At 38.4% G+C, this 22,801-nt stretch overlaps 1 protein-coding gene across 3 annotated transcripts in view; it reads left to right on the top strand.

The window, feature by feature from the left end:
* The window catches only part of LOC119560585 (mushroom body large-type Kenyon cell-specific protein 1), a 71,153-nt gene that overhangs the window by 31,679 nt on the left and 16,673 nt on the right, over positions 1 to 22,801 (top strand). For all 3 annotated transcript variants that reach the window (XM_037874109.1, XM_037874110.1, XM_037874111.1), the window contains exons 3-4: positions 21,823 to 22,056; positions 22,123 to 22,340. In XM_037874109.1, the coding sequence (XP_037730037.1) occupies positions 21,823 to 22,056; positions 22,123 to 22,340 (452 nt within the window). The remainder of the gene's footprint in view (positions 1 to 21,822; positions 22,057 to 22,122; positions 22,341 to 22,801) is intronic.

The raw sequence follows: 22,801 nt of genomic DNA, 5'->3' as shown, positions 1-22,801 counted from the left end.
CGCAAGTACAATTACATTGAGCAATACTTAAGGACAGAAGTTCAAGCAACTGTAGAGTGCAGACACAGCCACAGTAGATACTTTGCAAACCCATGATATATGCAAAGATATTATATCTGTTGTAATTCATTCAGAAACTTCAGAAAATATCTTCTAGCTGCTATCGTTAACCGGAAACGGTGAAAACCAAACGTTTCTCTCAATTTCTCTGCGTTTTCAGCGGTGCCAAGATTGCCAATTTGATTCACAACTATGCGGCAGCATTATCTTTGCCCAATCTGAACAATCTGAGTCTTCGGAGCGACGGCTCTTATCAGTGGGGCCCTGACGCAGCCGATTCTGACCCAAATTACGACAGCTTTGGCTCGCCCCATCGAGCCTGATACGTGGCGAAATCTTAAAAACGCAACAATAATAAATTTTGAGCAAGAAATTATTGAACAAAAAAAATATATATACTTTCTTATAAGTTGTCATGCAATCGCGCAAACAAAAATGAGAGCAACAAGAACAAAAAGCGGAAACATTTTGCGCTTTCTTATCAAGGCATACGAAATTGATTTTATTTTGTTGCTGAAAATTTGCGCCACGAACGAATATTTTTACTGGCTGCCAAGTGTGGAATTATATACACTAGAGACTAGCTGTACATATGTTATTTACAACAATATAGCTAGACCTATATGCAGTATATATAGTATATTGATAGTTGTTGTGCACGATTCGAGTCGAGTCAACGCATGGTTCAAATTATCGCAATTTCAGTGTGTTTTTTTTTTTACTATATATTATTTATTTTCACTAAATAGTTACAGCTGATAAGAAGCCCGGCCACTCCATATAAAGTCGTAAAAACTATAAAAAATGAATTCCCCTGAAACGAAGGCGGTTTGAAAAAGAAAACATGTATCGAACCTTGCAACATGCGAAATTCATCCTAATGATATCATGCCTGTTTATTTTCTGACGCAAGTTCTTTGTGATTAATATCTGGTTTCGTTATTTTTTCGGTGATTTATTTGTATACAGTTTAGACAGATTTTTTGAGTACAGTTCAGTTTTGTTTCGCCAGTCAAGGCTTAGCTAATTAAATTGGCGAGCCCATTTTTCAAGGCAGATCTAATTTCTTTCACCCAACAACGGACTGCAGCTGTTTTGGGGACCTTTTTTCGTATTACCAGATAATGGACACTCAAAAAGTGTTTACCATCTGGCCGAAAGATAACACACATTGCCATAACGACAATAAAAATAATAAAAGAGGTGTTGTAAATACAAATGCAATGCTGCGTAAACAGAAACTAAAACAACAACGTGACAAAAGTGTGAACATTAAATACGTTTATTAACAAAAAAGAAGTTGTGAAAAAAAAACCTTAAAATAAACGAATCGAAGCAAAAACTTTGCTGACTTGACTCGAAATCGCTGGCGAAGAGAAAAGCGGAAAAGTGTGCGAGGAAAGTCTTGTAGATCACCTGGCGCTGGCCACACACGTGGATAGGTTTTACAAGTAAAACTGGTACAGTGCGTTTCACATCGATAAAGGCGGTCTTTATTTTACGTAAGAAAGAACCAAAAAACATTAAAATATGGCTATAAAAATGTTTTCTATGCCATTTTAACATTGCTTTTAGCTTATTTTAATTTTAAATAAATTCCAATTTGGTTAAGGCTTCAAACAATCCTACCAAGTAATTCTATTATTATTGATGATTGCTAAGTACACCTCCTAAAAAAACCAGAATAATTCCAATCACTTCTGCCTTGATTAAACCTTTGGCAACTGGCTAATCAATAAATGCTTGTTAGCAGTAGCATTGCCAATTTACTAGACTTTTATTTTCCAGTTAATAAATAAAAGTTCGTTAGCCTGGCCGAATTCCCCCTCAACAATTTTATTTGCCCATTTTATCCCATCTCCTGTGACCGAAACGCACTGTATGTTGCAAGCATATGTGGACCATAATTAGCTGACGTGCATAAGCCGAAGAACAAGACACATTTAATGCCACAACAAATTCAGAACCATCAATGTCGGCGGTGGCAATCTCTTGCCAATCCGGCAAACATTTAACAAACGGAAACAGCTGTCTCGTTCTCGTTCTCGTTCTTATTCTTTTTTCCCGGGCCCATGGGCCTTTGGGCCCTGGCAAGAGGCATCTGCATATGCCAAAAGGAAGCTGCTACCAAACACTCCGCGTCTCCTGGAGTCGCAATGCAGCTGGTCAGAGGAACCTGCGGCTAAAGTAGAGCCTGGCCACATGCGACTCTAGGCTAGAGCGCAACAAATAGTGGCAACTGCCTGCATAAAACTTGGCTAACGACTTTTTTCCGTTGGCGCTCTTGACTTTTGCATTGAAAATCGTGCAATTCACCTGCTGCTGCTGCTGCCGCTGCTTCTGCTGCTGCTGCTGCTGCTGCAACAACAATGAATGCATCTGCATCTCGGCGGCTGAGGCAGTGGCAACAACAACAACATCATCGTCTGGTTGCATGTTAATGTTACAGCTGCACTTGCACTTGCAGCTCGTCGTCGTCGTCGTCATGAATGAGTCGCGACTTGGGCTCAAAACCCGGCTCTTTGGCTCTTTGCCTCTTTTTCTAGTTGCAACAACAGCAACTGCAACAGCGACCCTTCTTCTTCTTCTTCTGCCTCGGCCCCCCTGCAACTTCCACATGCAATTATTTTTCTAGGCTGCAAATTGCACGCTCCCTCTCTGTATCTTTGTATCTCAGTATCTTTGTATCTACGTATCTTGCGCTCGCCGTGTATCTAACCATCTCTATCTCTGTGTCTGCTGCTGCTGCGGCAGTTGCTTCTTGGGTCTTGGCTGCCTTTTTGTTGATTTTACAAGGTGTGGAATGACTTTGGTAGCGCCTCATCGTCAAACTTTAGTTACAGCTGGGGTGGCCATAATAAATCTGCCATGTTTGAATATTTTCTACTCATAACTCGTAAAACATGATTTTAAGATACATTTTGTTATGTTTTTTGTTTAAATATATCCCGAACAAATCCCGAATTTGTACTTAAAATGCCCTATTTTTTACTTAGTCAATCTCTTAAAATGTAATACTTCAAAATATTCACTTTATATTATAAATGATGAGTTATTACCTAAAATGGTATCAAATATGAGATGATTAATTTTGTGGTTAACTACTCAATTTAATTCCGATTATTTTGTTTACTCATCCATCATTAAAAAATACTATACTCGACGTTTTTACAATCCATTAAAAAAAACTCATCAAAAATTTCTTACCGCAAGGCTGATTCAAATTAAGCATAAAACTATATTAAAAACATTTTTTTTTGCAAAACTGGCATGTTAAGTATCTACTTGTAGGTTTCAAGCTTAAAATATTCATGGACATTTTTTTAGGCTTACAATTTGTATTCCTTTGTAACTTTTTTGAATATGACTAAGTCCTCCAGTTATAAAGTGAGTTATATCATGCCGAATCAAATTCTACCATTTCCAAATAATTAATCTTTGGTTCCATTTTTCTGACCACCATCGTAAGCATTTTCCTGTGGCTTTGGCTTTGGCTTTGGCATTGGCTGTGCTTTTGGCCACGGCTCGGTTCGGTTTAAGCCTGGTCCGAGACTTGGCCGCACGTTTATGGTCGCGTTTTAATGTAATTGTTGTTGTATTACAGCAAATTTGTAGCCATTGGATTGTTGTTAATGCGGCCGTTGCTGTTGGTGTTGTAATTTGCCATTCATGTTGTCGGCCAAAGTGGCGATTTGTTGATTGTCGTTAGAAATTCAAGCGGGCCAACACCTTCGGCTGATTTGCCCGTCGTTTTGTCGTGTGCCACCGATTGTTGGCTTAATCGCCTGCGCCACTTTTTCCCCCGATTAGCCTCATCTAATAATTGAAATTAGTCGAGTTCGTAGCATCGAGATAATCTGCAGCGCAGAAAACCAGTAGCCAGGTGCCAATTTTCGAACTTTGCCCACAATGGCCGTTAATTTAGGGTTTAATACCGCTGAAAGGCTTCCTCGCCCAGCGCGAATTTATTATGACATTGATGGAAGGGATGTGCAGCAGGGCACTCCAGTGGCCCAATGAGTGATTGACTCGAATGACTGACTGACTGAATGAGTGACTGACTAACTGAGTGACTGACTAGTAACTCAGAGGGCCAACGAGCCAAGGCACCGCGGCCAAGCCGTGTTATTAGTTAAATGGCGCATAATGGATGAATAACTTGACAAAATAGCGAGCTAAACAAAAAGGTATAGCCGATGAAAAATGTTTACAGCTGTAGTTAGGAATACCCTGTAGAAAATGTATTGAAAATCAGCGCCAAAAGAAATATGTAATGAAGTTTAACCATATGGATTTTATTTTAATAAATTACAATATTGATCTACTCATAAAGTACATTTTTTGAAAAATAAAAAATTCCACTGACATCTCTTACAAATTAAAACAAATATATTTGCGATTAACTCCTATTTTTTAACCAATTAAAAATGTAATAATAACCTCTTAATAGAAACGAAATGATTTTAAATGAATGCAAGGCATTCTATACTTAGAGAAACTTTTATAATTCATTTTTTTTGTGGGTGTCCTATGGTATATAATTAAACCATTCCAACAAACCCATAGCCAAAACTCCGGAACCCTCTTCAAGGGTATAAAGACAATAAACAAAGTCAAAGACAATGAGTGTGCTTTTGTGTGTGTTTGATAGTCCGGCGACGACGACGACGACGAGTGCAACCGGACCACACCTTAATAATTACTTAAAAGGAAAATAATTTACGAAATTGCATTCATAGTTCAACATTGCAGCGTTTTGCAACAAAAGCCAGCTATAACAAACAATGAATGCCAGCCACACAAAATAAAACATGAAAACCAAAAGCAAAAACAATAACGCCCGCACAAAAATAAATATTGTGCGAAAAACGAGGAAAAGCATTGAAAAAGCAGCGCGTGGTCATATTGAGTTTCCTATGGTGGCACAAACATTTGTACGACAATAATTCCCCTGACCCTTGACCCCCCCCCCATTGTGGAATTTTTCCCCCGGCTAAGCCAAAGATAAACCCCGAGCGAGGCATCTCAATTTAACCTAATTGCCGGTCCCTTATCCCTGGGATATCCCTTAACATGGCATTCCAATTGGCCGCCGCACAGAAAATTCCACTGTCATACGCGGCGTATGAGTAATGGCTGAAAATATTTGTCACGCTGCGGTCAAGCAAATAGAAAAACAACCTGTTCGCTCGGCCAAACACACACTCACACTCACAGACACTCCAAATTTGACACATTTGCTCGCTGCAGGCCCGAAAAGCCTCAAAAACTACCTGAAAATGCATTCGCGCATGGAAAATGTGCTAAGCAAACGTAAATGAATTTTGCAAATTCGAAATTCAAACGTGAAGCGACAACAACACCGAATGCATAAATTGAAAACTCATGTGGAAACGGCTCAAAGAAAAGCGGGTGCAACAACAACGAAAACAACATCATGAAAACGATCGAAAGAATTCTCTTTTGGAGAACTGTCATCAGGAATTTGCTTTTTGTATGCAAAACAAGTTCTGACTTTTAGATACGCTCGGAACCTTGGTTTCTTAAGAATATGCGATTGAAAATGTTTGAAATATTTACGGCGCAGTTAGGTTTTACTATTTGAATAAAAGTATTGTAAATTGATTAAATAAACAATAAAATATACGGATTTAATGAACATATTTCTTGTTGTTATATTCCTTAAAAGTGTTATGAATATGTTAATGGTCTGTCTCTCAACACGCGATACAATTTTAAGATGAAATGAGTTTCACCCTTAAATAAATATCTATAAAATTGAAAAATATTTTAAAAATAGTAAAAACCATGACATTTTGCCTGATGATGCTGAAAAAAGTGTCAGTCAGTCAAGGCGAGGCCAGAACCTCCGACACCTCTCCCCATTTGCCGGCCTTCCGTTCCGGTAAAAAGATAGAAAGCCTGACCAGACGCAAACAGTTTACCCAGACGGATCAGCCGGACGGACCCAACAGACTATGTAACCTTCGACCCGCCTGGCAACAAGAAGCCGCTGGTCACCCGGGCCAGAAATATACAAAAGTAAATATGGGAAATTGTTTCCATTTTTTTCTGTACTCCTTTCATTGTTTGCCAACGTCTGGCAGGTCGGTCACTCAATACCAATTGAAAATGGCTAAAAAAAACGAAAAATAGTGTCTCAATCTCATTTATATTGATTTTATTTATTTCCGGGCCATCAAATTTAACAAAACCCAGTAACAACAATATCAAGGGTGTATTTTAAAAAATATAAAATAGATTAAACAAATTTAAATATAAATATTTTTAGCAAGAATGAATGTAAGCTGTCCTCTTATATCTAAAACTATTTCAAAAAAAACACGAAATAATGATTTTAAGACCTTTATAAGCGCAGGAATTAAATATAGAAATATCTGCAGCCTTAATAATATATATTTTGGTACATATAAAGACTAGAATAACACAAGAAAATACAGAAAAATGTAAAAACCTAAAAAATCAACAAAGTCAATGATATCTTTAAACAATTTTAAAATCAATAAAAATACAGGAAGCAAAAACTATAAAAAGGTGCAGCTTAAAATATATATATCTAAATTCATATATCGACTAGAATGGCAGAAGAAAATATGTAAAAATTAAAATAACAAAAAAGCAAAGTCAAAATTATATAAAAGCGGCGACAAAGAGATCTTGAAATGCGGGAGTGGCAAAAAGCACGACAGCACTCACGTGTATCTGTATCTAAGCGCCAACGGAGGCAGCGATCAGATACGATCCATTGTTGCCACCGCTCACACACTCGAAAACCATGAACTGGAAAACCTTGAAAAGCTCAACTGCAATTTATTTTCAATGCAATGGGGTTTTTTTCGTTGTTTTCTGTTTCTTTTTTTCCTCATTTACCATCTGATTTTCTTGCTTCGCTCGATTTGTTTCTGCATGATATCCTAATGAATTCGATTTGCGTGGAGAACCTGACAAACCTAGGCCCTAATGGCCCCAGTGAATTTCATTAGCCATCCAATCAACGCAATATCTTCAGTTCTTTTTGGTCTGCGCGTGTGTTCTTTGGGTTTTTCCTTTACTTTTTTACTTTTCAGTTGGCATTTTCCTGCTTTTCCACTGTGCACTCACTTGTAATTGTGTTAGAACAGAGGCCTATGCCACTGCCACGCATGCCGCAACTGCATTATTATTATAATTTCCAGCTCATTCCTCATCTTTTTTTTCCTTGTTCTTTGACACAGGCTTGGGGGGTTGTGTTATTGTTTTATAGAGAATTCGATTTGGTTAAGTGCGCTTCCAGGTTCATATAATTATGGCAGCATTATTTCTATGTCTATTTTGTTATTTTTAAACTAAATTACTAATAACCAAGTAGGCTGTTCTGGCTTTGTGCGGCTTTCGCGCTTGACAATTGGTAGCAAGTGGGTGCATTGTGCTGAGAGCTTTTATTAATTAGTCCTAATTTGCCTTTGACTATGCTAGCGGAATATTTTTTCAGCTCACAGCCAATGCTGGCAATCAATTAGACAACCAGTCAAGGCTAAAAGCTGACTACCAAAATGTCAGGCCTGGTGGACAAGCCCCAAATCGAGTTGGGGGCATAAAATAACAACAACCATGTGGGTGTTGCTTTGGCGGCTCCAAATTTGGCCAAACTAAATTTACAAAACAAATTGCATTCATAAATAAAACCAAAGTCAAACTCAACAAACAAATTTGAATAGGCTAAGCAAATTATGCTTTGTTACACCGAAGCTAAAAGCACTGTATGAATGAGATACATGTTGAAGCTCTACAAAAAATAACTATATATATACATATATTTAACGTAATTATTAGAGGCAAAAACTTGCTTTAAATTTCTATGCTCTTTTAAAGATTTTTAAAAAATCCAGAGCAGTACAAAGCTCTTCTTAGTTTTCATTATATATATATTTTTTGTAATTTTTCTTGGGGCTCAATTAATTGTATTAATTTTCCTTGATCATTTTAAAACCCTTTTAAAATCCAACTCTTCATAGTTTTTCTTTTATATATAACTTATATAGTTTTCATGGGTCTCAATTACTTTTATAACATTTTCTTGATCATTTTGAAATATTTAAAAAGTCCAGAGCAATACAAAGGCCCTCCTTAGTTTTTCCCCTCAATAGAATGCACATTTTTGTCTAAGCCGTTTGTTCGGTTTCTCTGGCAAAGTGCAACACAATTAACACCCCGCCGAAATGCATACACAAAAAATGGCAAAAAACAACAGCCATTTTTAACAGTAAAATTTGTTTGTTTAGCGATCGGTCTGGCATACAGAGAACCCACTGTTGGACGAAACATATTCGATAGTGCAGCGTTAATGAAAATGAGCAACAAAGCCAGGCGGTTGCACTCACACTGCCAAAGTCAGAAATCTAGAACCAAAACCACATGCAAAATAGATAGAAAAAAAAAAATAAAGTAAAAAATTCAAACAAGTTTTTTTTGTGAGCAAAAAAAAAAGAATTCGATAATATTTCCAGCATGTACGAAAATGCGCAAAATACACTAAATATGTAAGTGGAAACGTCAATAAGCAGCGAAGGAGAATAAATGAGCGCACCAAACGAAACCAAATTCACATGGCAAAGTCGAGAGATAGATACATAGATGGATAGATAGATAGATAGATATAAGTAGGGGCTATAGAAAATAGAAGGCAGAGCTTGGTGAAAAGCTGACGAAAGAGGCGCATGTGGTGTAATCAAATATGCGAAAAAATATGTATAGGAAAATGATGTAGATGCAAATGTGTGGACTCGGCGGAGGGGGAAAAGGGAGCAGGTGCGGGAAAAAACGATTCTATCTGTGGAAAGTGCAAAGAAAACGGGCAAAAATTAATTTTTGTAATGCAATCAGCAAGTTTAATTATGCATAATTGGGAGAACGAGAAAAAGCGGCAGAAGAAGCCATAAAATTTTAACAACCAAAGTTTGCTCGGGTGGGCGAAGCCTAGATCGGGATCTTATGAATCATAAAAGAATTAAAAATTCTCAACACTGAATTCATAAACAAAAAATAATAATCATATTACAACTGCTTATCATAAATAGTGTTCTTTAATTCTATTTTAAAGAATTCTACTTTTAATAAGTCTACATAATAATGAAAACTTTATTGTATTCCAGTATAAACAATTTTATTTATCATCTTTCCCCATAAAATTTTCCTTTATAGACTAATACTATTTTTATTACCTCGTATTACGATATTTACAGGTTTTCGAGCCATTGAAAAATATGAGAAAGTATCAGGAAGCATGCTTGTGCTTTTATTAGGTGTTTTTATTACCGCTCCGAAGCGCAGATTCTAAATGTTCTGAATCCATTCTGTTTTGTTTTCGGTCTGCCGTGAAATCTCAAGATCTCTCTCAGCTAGAAATCATGCCACTTTTTATGACAAACAAATTGCATTTCGATTCGAGAACTACCAGCTCAACACACCCAATTGACTTTTGAGGCCCAACCATGTGGAAGTGCATACATATATAGTATGTTTATGCCCAAGTTAATGCAAATCTTTGCAGTTGCAACTGTAATTCCATATTTCACACGCCGCTCTTTGCGGCCACATTCGTTAATATTATACGCCTTGATATGCAATTTTTATTCCATTTTTTATAGCTCGGCTAAGTTCAAGATCAGTGGAATGTCGAATAAAAAAGATTATGGGGGAATAGCTACTTGTTTGGGGTCTAGAAAGATTTATTGGATTTAGTAATGCTTGTGTTAGTTTAGTGTCAGTAAAATGTCGCATAAAATTACACTCGTTATATAATGATTATATACTTTATAGAAAACAATCAAACAATTCCAAGAAACCTTCACATATAAACCGATTATTTAAGAGTTGTTAAAAAATGGCTTACACTTCCTCAAGCGCAAGGCTTTGACTCATCATAAACCGAATGAATGAGTTTTAAAATTGGCAAAACACAAAAAAATAACAACCATTTAAGCGTAGTTTTCCGCAAATCAATTAGACATAAATTAATTGCCATTAATTAATAAGCAGCAGTTTTTATGGCTTAACTCGACGCCGGCGACTCAAGGGATTGCAATTTGAATAAAAGTAGTCGCGGAGCGGCAAATTCATTTGTAATTGCCAATTGTGTGAGTCTCTGGAAAACCGAAAAGTAAATAAATTAAATATTTAGCTAGAAATTTATAAGGCGAATGCGACACGTTGCCAAGCCCCGATCCACACCCACAAATCCAATCCCCCCCGGAGAACCCCGATCCGGTGCGGTCTACGTATGCGGAATTAAGCGTTCGAATTGTAACCAAATATGGCGCAGCAAGTTCAATTCTAATTTATTTCGGCGAACACAGAACGCGGCTTGTATTTTTTCTTGCTCGCTTTTTGCGTTCTGGATCAATTGATTCAAGGTTTTCTATTGCTGCTTTTGATTTTAGCTCTCTTTCTCTATTTTTCCCCATATATCTATATATACAGCTGATCGTATATGTGTCTTTGCACATATGTAAAGGCAAATCGTGCGCTTTCATTGGAAGTGACAACAAATGCATTCTTAAGTGATTGAAATTTAACACGACACACAACAAACGAAAATTGAAAACGAATGACGGGACACATAAAGTTGACTTTGATTGAACATTAAAAAAAAACTATTCAAACATATCTAGTGGTTGATAGATTGTCAGATTTAGGGAGCTATATAGTGCTAGCAATCATGGTATTCCATGGTATTCAAGGCAACTAATAGGTACAAGAAATGGACCTTTTTAAAAATTTATTTAGCCACTGTAAAGGTTGATTGCTTTGGCTAACTTTAATGATTTATTCTAAAAAGTAAAAGCAACCTACCTACAGGCTACCATCATTATATTAATTTATATATTAAATCATGTTTAGGATTTTTTTAAATTAAACCAAAAATCAGTTAATTGTCAAAACTCCCTATCAATATTGATCACTCATTCATTAATTTACTGAAGAAATCCAGTCCCCGATGAAGTCCTCTTTTATAGGCTTTCATGCAATCTCCCCAGATTATCGTGTTTGAATGCGATTTATTCGAGCTGCCTAAAAATAGAGACATCAATCGGCCATTCGGCGCATCTCTTTTTCCTGCCCAACTGGTTTTCCCCGAAGGCTTTTGGCTGCAATGCCCGCCACAAATCACTGGCAATCACAGGCAGCCAGCGGCTTTTGGCCAGGGCCAACAAGCGCGAAAAAAAGCGGGAATTTTCGCGCAAAAAATGCGAAGCCCACACACTCTGGTCTCTGGTCTCTGGTCCCAGTGTCCTGCATCCTGTATCGTGCATCCTGCATCCTTTGGCCCACCCACACTCCGACATAAGAGGTGTTGCTGTTGAGGCCGCGGAAAAAAATGGGAAAAGAATTGACAGAAGCCCCGTTTGACTATGGAATTTTCGGTTCTTTGTTTCGCTTTTTTTTATACGGCAATGAAATCAAGTGGATGAGTTGGGTGGCAGTGTTTGCTGTGGGATGCCCTGGTATCCCCTGGGTGCAACTGGTCTGTTGCAACACCCATGAATATGCCCCAGCACAGGCCTAAAAGGATTAAGGCGATCTGTGTGCAATCCGCGCAATTATCCTTTCAGCTCCCCAACCGACTCCGCAATTAGTTGCATCACTCAACACTTCCCATTCGCTTCTCCTTTTTTTGGCCTTTTTTCGGGTTGACTTTTAGCTACATATGCTGAAGTGGCAAGGAGCATCCTGCCACGTCCTGCCACTTCACATTCTCGTTATCGTTTTCGCTGTTTTTGTGTGTGCCCGCTTTGTTTCACGCTGCGTATACGTAACGCTTGTGTGCTGCTTTTTTTTTGGGGGTGTAGAGGATGGAAAATCTGCAGAACTGCAGTTTTTCGGTGGCCATTCCTGAAGTGGAGGACACTTAAGTGGCCCCCAAATTGGTTTCGCACTTGCCCATCAAGTGGAGAGCATCCAGCATCCCCCCTTTGGCTACCAACACCAATTTTGCCATTTTGATGCCGCCCGGCTGCTGCGGAAATTGTCTATTTAGAGCTTCGGTTAGCCCAGCCAGTCTACTCGACTTCAACTTGGCTGTCAAAAACAAAGTTCCTGTTAACAACTGACTAACTGACTGGTGGCTGGTGGAGTTGCGTTGAGTTGCGAGTCTGCTGGGGGACCAAGATGGGAGCCACTGCCACTTGCTACGGCTGCTCATTCATGGCCACTGGTGTTGGCAACACAACTGTTGAGTGCCACAACACCTTGCGGTGCACTGAGAGATATTATAGTATTTTATACAGAATCTACTTTTCAATCACTAAGATTTCATATTGTTTTTAAAAATTTATTAGTGCCTAAAGGGCCTTGTATCTTTTGAATTTAACATTTCAATCTATATATAAGTATATATAAAGCTATACCCTAAAAACCAATAAGCAAGGCCCAGCGAAAGACACTTAACTAAGACTGGCTAAAAATAAACTAGTTTAATTATGGACTTTATAATAGTTACTTTGAAAGCCATAAATCTTTTTTTATATCTATAAGAACCTTACCTATTTAAAATGTAAATATCTTTAAGTGTTTTTTTTAGAGCTTTAAATTTACCATACATTTTTTATGTTTTTTTTGACTTAATATTTTATGAAAGGTGTTTTTCCTTACCCATTTCCTTCAAGTGCACAACCGAGAGTACTCTCTCCTTCTTTCACTTGGGCTCCTTAGTTCGGCTGCCACTTGTTGGCATTTGTTGTTGCTGAAGAGCATTTAAATTGAAATGCCAATGCCGCTGTTTTTGTTGTTCTTCCTATGGCATCTGGTTGTGCTGCTGCTGCTGTGTGTTCTATGTCATCATTTGCTCTTTTTCATGGCTGTCTGGATGTCTGAATGTCTGGCTGTCCGCCAGGCAACTAAGCCGAAAACCCATTCATTGCAAATTCAACTAAATCCATGAATAAAATGTGCCACCACCACCCCCGCCCTTTTGGCCACGTTTTATTGCACATCGTTGTGTAGTTAACAATTGTGGCCCTCGTTTCGCCTCGTCCCTCTCTTTCTGGCGCATCCATTTGCCGGCTCTTTCTAACCAAATTGAATTTCCGAATTCAATGAATGAATGAGCGCCTGAATTGGTTTAGTTTTAGTTGTTTAGCCGGTTTGTTTTCCTGTGTATCTGTGTGTTGCATACTTTTTGGCTGCCGCCTGTTGCACGCCAGCCTGCTCCACTTACTGGTATGCATGAATGTATATATATCCGCAGTTATCCGCATATATATCTCCATATATATATATATATATCCGCCTGCATTTGTTGTTTGTCTGTGCTGCATTTGTATTATGCCATCAGTTTAATGGTTGCAGTTTGGTCCACAAGCGTCGCCTGTTGCTGCCGTGCTGCAATATTGCCGCTGTGCATGCAGCAATTGCAGCGCTTCTATTCTTTTTGCCATAGTTGCTGTTGCCGTTTTGGTTGATGTTGCTGTTGCTTTTGATGTTGCAGCTGCAATTTTAATGTCCTCTATCCGCGCCCTTGCCATTCTCATATTACTTGCTGCCTTTTTTATTTGGGTTTCCCTCCTTTTTTTTATATTTTCTTTATATTTGTATAGTTATTTTTTGTTGGGGGGCTCTCGGCAATTGTCTGTGTTATTGTTGCTGCTGCTGTGCTGCAGTTACTTGTGCGGAAATTGCATTTCTCGGCATTTTACATTTCAATAAATTCTGCCCAATGCCTCTGCCTTCGGGTTTTTATGTCGCTATTCGGCCAGAACTTTATTTATATTAAAAACTTTTCGCTTGGCCTTCTCTTCTTTTTCGCTTAGAATATTTATTTAACTGCATTCTTCCTGATTTTTATGGGGTAGTTAAATTTTGGACACATCAGTCTATTGGCAATAAAGGTAGTGAAAGTCAAAGGCTACAAATATGGTAAAAAGTCGATGCAAGGAAATGCAAGATTTATTGCAAAGTGCATTTAATGTTAGTCATTCGATAAGAACATAATTAAAGTTTAGTCATAACAAATTCTTAGATATTTCTAACTTACATAATTACATTAATCACTTCAGCTTTAAATAGATCTATACAATAACTAAATAAAACTACAATTGTAGTACAATGTACAATGTTTGTAATTATTTTTATTTGATGCCTTCCTAATCATTAAATATAATAAAAAAGGTAATTTGTGATTCAAGCAATGTTGGAATAAATTTTGAATTAAAATCTTGATTGTATAAACAACAATTTTTATATTCAGATTTCTTTAAAATCTTCTTCAACATTTAGTATAATCCAAAAGGTATTTTTGGATGCAACTTGTGTTGTAATAAGTTTTTTCTTAATAATAGGTTAATTAAAGTATAATTCCTCGGAACTATTTTAAAACTTTTCTCTTTGTAATCTTAGTTCAACTTGCATTCCCAATGCTATTATAAAATATTACTTGCTGAACTTTGAATCGGAAACTTTAAAAGGAAAGCCACAATAAATGATTGATACATTAATCAATAATTCTTTGTGTGTGGAAACCACAAGAACTCCCCACACTTTCACTTAACAACAATGGCAATGAGAACGGCAATCAAACCGACGAATTATACCCTCCATTTTGGCTTTTGAAGTAACCCTTCAATCGGCAATTCGACACCTGCAATTAGCAATTTGCAATGTTGCAGCACTTAGCACATCAATTATGGCAACTTTTCTTTTCGGCCAGCCCAATTTCCTTTTCGGGACCGGGCCTTCTCCGCCAATTGCAATTGGAGTCGAAAGGCAGTAGCTACGGCCTAAACAAACATGCAATCAAATGCAATCGAAACGAACCAAATTTCGTGTTTGCCGAGTTTTTAGGTTTTTTTTCTGCCCCTGAGTGTTTGGCTGTTGGCCGAAAAATGTTGTGGCCAATCAAATTGCATGCAGGCCGAAAAGTGCATACGAAAGCGCATTAGAGCGGGACAACGCTAGCACGAACGAATGTGGGGGCGGCGGTGGGTTAAGGGTGGGGGGCAGCAGGGGTTAAGGGGGTCTGGATGCACCCACGCCGAAAAAGCCATACAACAACAAGATGAGCCGAATCGAGACGAGCCAAGCCGAATGAGGCAATCGAATTTATTTCGCTTCTGCCTCTAATTTTCGCCCATTTTGGCCCACAACGAAGCTGAAAAACCGACGACAGCGGCTAAAATTCTATGCCAAAGTGACACACAAAAAGCCTAAAGTACACACAGATACACACGCACACACACTCACAGGCACAGTCACAGTCACAGTCACTCTCACATGTGTATCTGTATTGATGTTGTCAGTATGTAAATTGCCATATGCGACAAGTTTGCCGAGTTTCTTTTCATTTTTTGGGGTAGGTTGCGTTTTTAGTTTGTGCAAGGGTTGCTAATGGTTCAAATGGATGGGGTTTTTAGGGGGCTTAGGTGGTTTTTAGGGGGTGGAGGTCCTGTCAACGCTGCCTGCTTAGAATTGTCCTACTCATCTGCATCCGTGTATTAGTGCCTCTGTTGGTGTATGTGTGTGCTGCGTATGTCCTTGCATTTAGTGCAATTCATTTACATTTCAGCGCTGCCACTGCCCCTTTCTTAGCCCCCTTTTTAGCCATACATGTTGGCCACAATTTTCGGCCCCAGGCACGCAGGAGTCGCATGTCCTTTCGAACGGGGAGCCTCAAAAAACGGGGAACCTAAAAAGATGCACGCGGAAAAAACACTCGATCAAAAATCAAACACTTTCCTGTCTTGTATAAAAAATTGGAGTAAATATGTTTTAAGCATTTAAATATTTGTTATCAATATATATTATAATTGGATATTCATTTTTAAGTATAACAAATATTTAAATGCTTAAAAAATATTTATTCCAAATTTATTTATGGTTTATAATTTAAATAAACTATAGATAAACTATATTTTAATAAAGTTCAAAAATTAATCTGTGTCAAAATAATATCTTTAGGTAAATTGGCATCTCCTATTAATAACAGTGGATATATTCCTAGACTAAATAATACCTACTTAAATCTCTATAAAATATAAATTTATTAATTATATAAATTATAAAAAAAACTAATTTTCCCAGTGTCTCGCTTTCCCCCCTGCATTTTTCCACGCATTGCTGCTGCTGCCAGTTTTTTGTGATTTAGCCAAACTCATTTCTTAGCCGCACTTTTGGCTTTTCCCTTTGTCCTTGCCGCTCCGCTTCAACCAATTTGTTGTTGCGGCAGGACATGTGACGCCGGCCGGCTGGCTTTTCCTTTTCGTCTCCACCCCCGCCCTTCAGCCAGTTGGAAAACCAGTTGGGCCCACCCCCGAGCATACATGGATGGGAGTACGTTGACATTAGACATTACTCAAAATGTTATGCAAAATACGATGGCGTGTCGCGGCGGGCTAACGGCAGCGGCAGCGAAAATAGCCACAATATGTTGAATTTCTAATTAAAGAATTTTTAGTGGACTTCTCGTTAAAGGCTCGTTTTTTGGGTGTGTGCGAAATGCAGGCAGGGAAAACAAAAGTCAACAAAATAAGTCTTGTTTTGCTATGCAGTGGCTTCAAGTATTTGCTTACAATACCAAATGGTCATGCATGTTAATAGTAAAATTATAATAGAATTTAATTGCTTTCCGATTTTAATTCCTGCTAAACTCCATTGTAAATGTAAGCTAGCTTTTAATTCTGTAAAGCATATAAAAGTCAAGTAAAACTAAATGAGTCCCAAACATTTAATATAATATTTGAGGTTTAAAACCACTTACAAATGTCGTTTAAGGTGCCTAAAAGTATGCAATAAATAATTTCTGGGCTTAAGATATATTGATGCATACTTTTAGATACCTAAAATTACATTTAAAAGTGATTTCAAAACCCTTTAAATTTGTGTGGCATTCGCAATTGGTAGCATTTAAAATAGTAATGTCGTAATAAGGAAAGAAGTAAGTCCACATCCATTTTGTTCTTATTTACTTGAATAGTTCTAAGGATTTCCATTATATAGGCCAGTCAACTTCATCCACGTGTGGCTAGAATCTAATTATCTGTGAACGGGGCCATGTGCCCAACACCTTTGTGCGGTTCAGCTAATGCAGTATTTATGGGGCGAAAATTACACTGCGTATACGTAATGTTACGTATGCGCCCCCAAGGCTGGCGGCCACTTTTGACATTTGATTACGGCACGCATTACCTCAAAAAAGCTGAAAACTGTAGGAAAATGTCAAATTGCCGTGGTGTACGTCTTGTGTGTCTTGTGTTCTTGGCAGGGGAAAATGCAGCACATGGCTCACAAAAAATATTACATATAAATCCGTATTTACATATACATCTTTTAATGCAAATGACAACTGCAACAATGAGACAATATACATTATGTATCGTCATTACAGTAATTTGCTTATGTAAACGACTTGACATATCCCCCCCACCCTCCCCTTTTGCAGCCCGAAAATGAAATTAAAGGATGAGAATTGAATAAAACTCAATGAGCCTGCCAGTCGAGGCCGGGAAAAAAAACAACAATTTTTTAATGACTTCTGGCCGAACATACCTACGGATGCCTGTACATAAGTGGCATGTGTACATAAGGGCTTATCTACTGGCAGGCCTCTCCACACACATATATACATGGGTCATATATAATGTGGTACATTAATCGATAATTGCATTTTTTCGTTTCTTTTTTTTTGTTGTTGCTGTAGTTGTTGCCGCTGCTTTTCCCATTTCTTTTGCCACTTTTCATGCGTTGTCTCTCTCATGGCGCATGCCATTTGCATTTCGTTAAGCGTATGTGTGTGTAAATGAGTTTCCGTGTTTAATTGCTTCAATTTTTTCGGTTAGTGTGGGTTTAAGGTACGAAACCAACCCAACAACAACAGTTGAAACGAAAAAAAATCCCCCCACAAAATGCAAATAAATCATACGCCCCGCTGCGGCGGGTCACAATTAGTTTAGTCATTTGGCTTTAATAGCTAACTTTGATTAAACGCACTTTCGTTTTTGTTTGTCAGTCGGTTGTTGTAGGTTTTAGGGCACCGCACCGCAGCGACGACCCCAGAGCAAACAAACGGACAGACAGGACGACAGGCCAACTGACAGGATGGGCAGACGGGTGGCGAACTGGAACTCCAGGCCCGATCCCTCCATGCCTCATAGTTTACCATCCCAATAGCCCACCTGACGTGTCACGTTGCGTTGCCTTGAATGGCAAACTCTCCCGCACACACACTATCCAAACACCTATTCAAGCACACACACAACCATCCAGTCATAGGTCAGACTACCCACCGACATCGACATACACCCATTTTTCTTGTATTTTCCTCGTACAGGAGTCGCTGGCATAATCATTAGGCTTAGGAATTAGAATTAAACAACTTAAACCGGAATGCTTTCTGTTGTTTTAGTTAGCAATCTTTAGAAAATAATATTTCAGGCTCCCCCAAAATCACTAAGTTTATAAAATTACTTTTGAAAGCGCTAAAAAGTATGCAACAATATACTTTGTCTCTACAAAACCTATTGGATTAAGCTGCATACTTCTAAAAACCACTCAAAACACAAGATATTGTCGTTTTAACAAGTTTTATTAGAACAATTTTAATTAGAATAATATCCGAGGGTTATTTTTACTTGGGTTATAAAATCACTTCTGAAAGTGTTGAAAAGTATGCTACAATATTATTTTATTCTACAAATCCGTTGAGTTTTAACTGCATACTTCTATACACCTTTCCAAACACTAGTGATTTCTCTGGTACTCCCCAAATTATATGTTATTCCTAGTTTCCGCCCAAGGCTTTATTTTTAAAAAGGAGATTCATCCTTGAAGATTCATAAGGTATTACGTAAATCAGACGAACAAATTTGATAGGAAATACTATTTTTACAGCATACTTCTAGGCATCTTTTTAAGAGTTTTTAACATAGGAGATATATCTTTGTCACTTGTAATTGCAGAAAACAAGCTTTTATTATTAAGTTACCTTTAGCAAAGAGATGTGGATAAAAAAGAATGAAGTAAACCCCATTAGACACCGTTAACCGAGGTGCCACTGTAAGTTCGCGGCCAGCAAAAAATTCTATTTAGCATACATTCAGGCGCTGCTTGCTTGGCATAATGTGAACGCGGGCAGACAGCAATGATGGCACTGGCACTACCCCACCAGAACCAGAACCAGAGGCCCAGGCAAACCCAGTAGCACACCCAGAAACTGAAACATAACCCGAACCCAAAACAGCATTGAAATCCCGCCTTGCGGCCGTCGACGTCGTCATCTTCATACGCAATGTGTGTCGCCCCGACCACATGCACAAAACAAACGCACACTCCTGCAGCCGGAGACAAAACACGGCAGACACTGACTGTGTGCGTGAGTGCATTGCGTGCGTGCATTCTGCCTATGTGTGTGTTTGCTGGCATATTGGTATATGTGTGCATCTGGCAGACCCCGAAGAAGCAGAAGAAGAAGCAGCACCAGTGGGGGAACCCCCATTTGGCATTTTGCCTGTGCGTAGGGTTTCCTTCGCTAAAAACACACGCACCCTTCGTCCGCAGATGGCCGAATGCAATTTGTGGCACGTTTTGTAATGAATAGGAATTATCAGCTGAACGACGGGGGAGTGGATAAGCCACAGCTAATTGATACAATCCGATAGATCGGTGGGACGTGGCTTAATGCCAGAGGAGGCCTCGTAATTAGCTGGGAAAAAGTTCAGACTTTCCTTAGACATAATGATTCAGAAAGGATGTGTTCACTTAAATTGTTCACTTATTATTATTCAAATAAAATTCAAAAAAATTATAATAATTGCTGTTAAATATTTAAATATTTGAGCTCTAATGAATTGAACTGATTTAAAAATCATATTTTTTTTACCATCATTTACAGCGTTGCCTAAAAGAATGCAATGAAAAAAACAAAAGCATTTTGTATTGAATCCATCGAACGTTTTCAAAAAATGTTGCATACTTTTAGACACCTTCATCAGTTATCTTAAATATTTGAAACAAAATCTGTATAAAAATGAAAGTAGTTAGAGTTTAATAATAAAGAAATGCAAAAAAATATATTTTAATGTAAGTTATGCTAATAAATTGAGTACGATGTTGATTAATTTAATCAGCCATTATAATAAATCGTAAAACCACCTAAGGCTTGTTTTCTGGCAGGGCATTTGCGTATCGTGCAGATCCTGATATCGGGTGCACTGCATTTTTTAACGACAAAATGCAGGCGTGTGTCTGTGGACTGGTTGCATTTTAAAGTTTGAGTTTTGTACGTTCCGTGCGTGCATTCACCTCGTTTTTTCGCCTTTTTTCGGTGCGTGCGGCAGGTGGAAAGTCGGGGGAAAGGCGGTGAAGGCGCAACGTTGACGTCGCAACCCCCGAAGCGCTAAAACAACGACAACAACAACGATGACGATGACGGCGACGACGACGACCCTGTTTATTTGAGCGCTTAAAAAACTGCAGTTGCTGTTGCAGTTGCCGTTGCAGCTGGGAAAGCAATGCAATTTTTACACTGTGAAAAGTTTGAACATGCCGCTCCACTTTTGCGCCGGAATGAGCAGCAGTGGCAGCTGCAGTGCGTCGCTGGTTCGGGTTCCCCCAATCCTTCTGCCCATCCCTCCTCCGGCTGCTCCACTTCAGCCCCAAGTTGCCATGCCCCATTCCCATTCCCCAAACGCACGCACCGAACACACGCACTTGTGCGCAATCAGGACGATGGGGACAGCCACAAGGACATGGGGGTGCTGAAATTTGTGAAACCCACCCACCTTCTAACTTCCGGCTCGAAACATAAGCTCAGAATTGTTTTTTTTTTTTGGGTACTAAAAATGTTACTAAAATACCTTGATATCCCTCCATATAAATGTTGTATTTTTGGTCTCTCATATACTTGCATATATTTATTTTTTCCTTCATTTTCTTCGACTGGCCCTCCTTTAATTCGCATTTCGTGTGAGTTGACGCGTAGCCTTTTGCCATATGCGCAAAACTTTTGCTTTTGAGCCACGCATGCCTGCCCCTTCAAGTGGCGGGGTTGGAGCCCAAACCACATATATGTTCTCCCACTCCGGTGGCCAAATGCATTTTGCATTAAATTGCATAACTTTTGTGCGGCAATTAGAGTTCTCGGACGGGCCAAGAAGGTTGGCCAAGTAGAAATGCAGCACAAGTCGCCTCAATGCAAACATACAAATCTATCAATTTTCCACTCGCACACATTTCGTATTCAATAATTACGCATACGCAGCGTGTGCCCCGTCTTTTAAGTATAGTGCACCCCACACAATTTGCCATTTCTTTTTCGTTTCGATTCTTTTTTTTCCCTTTTTCATGCATTTTTCTCCTATACTTAGTGGCATTGCATTTCAATTAAGTAATTTCTGTCTGCTAAAATTCCCAGGAGCGAAACAGCATTAGGGTATGGGTTGACTGAAGAAGAAAATAAAAAAGTGGTTTATTAATTGCCACCACTAGGCAAATTATAGTTTATTAAGCCATGCAACTGGCATAATACTCTTGAACTGCTCAGGAACTTTAAATAATTAATGCACCGCAGATTGGCCTTCCCGGCGAAATTACGAATGTGTTTTGAGTGGGGCCACAAAAATATGCAGTCAGTGGAAAAAATATTCAAGGATCTCTTATAAAAATTTAGCTATAAAGTAAACATACAATATTTAAATCTAATATATTGTATATTTTTAAAAAATATATTTTGTAATATTTTAATAACCTTTTTCATTTTCTTGCCTCTTTTTGCAGGCCTAGAACGCGTTGCTGAAGAATTTATGGGTCGCAGGCAATGGAAACATTATCAAGAGCAACTGACTCGCAGCCACTTGAATATCGAGGAGCAACAGCCCATAGCAATAGCCGGTTCCGAGGACGAGCCACCGCAATACAAGCCCAGCAGCAAGGAGCCCAACCACTGTGAAACAGAGAACCACCGTCTAGAGCAGCACCACAACGGCAGCCAGCTGCTGGAAGAAGATTTTGGTGGGTTATATGTCACCTATATAGACCCCGAAGATTACTAAATATTTTTTGGAATTCTTCCCCTAGAGAACAACCAAACATCACACGATTCATCACGTACACCAACACCGGGAGCCACCAGTACACCATCACCACCGCCAGAACCCATCGATTGGAGACCGTCGGCCAAGTGCAATTTCTGTGTTAACGGTCGCCTGCTTACGGTTAACGCCCAGGGCGATTTGGTGGCCGAAACAGCAGCAACAGCCACTAGTAGCAGCACTAGTAATAGCCACATTCATCAGGTGGGTCAACAATCACTCACATCTCTTACTTCCCAAAGAAAAAATGTCCCCTTGTTTAGAAAATCACATGGAAGTTATGATAAGATCATTAGAAAAATTAACTCTTAACTCTACCTACGTTTGTTAATTGTTTTTAAATTTATTACAAATTTTTAAATAATAATCTTGCCATATACTTTTCTGAAGTTAAATATATTGCATATATGATTTTTGTATAAAAAAAGTAATTATTTTTCCTCTTTAAGCACCTTTAATTCAATTTTATTTCATTATTAAAATTAAATTACTATTAAGTAATAACACTATAACTTACACTTTCAGTACCTCTGTATTTAACAAAATTTATAAACTAAATTAAGAAAAAATAAATTGTAACAAAGTCAATCGGGTTGCAAAACACACTTTGAACGTAAATTTTAGGTGTATAAAAGAGGGCAATAGTTTTTCGGAATGAATTCATT

This window comes from Drosophila subpulchrella, unplaced genomic scaffold, assembly GCF_014743375.2.
Source record: "Drosophila subpulchrella strain 33 F10 #4 breed RU33 unplaced genomic scaffold, RU_Dsub_v1.1 Primary Assembly Seq354, whole genome shotgun sequence".
In the NCBI taxonomy this organism is placed as follows: Eukaryota; Metazoa; Arthropoda; class Insecta; order Diptera; family Drosophilidae; genus Drosophila; species Drosophila subpulchrella.
This window is presented reverse-complemented; position numbering and strand designations above follow the sequence as displayed.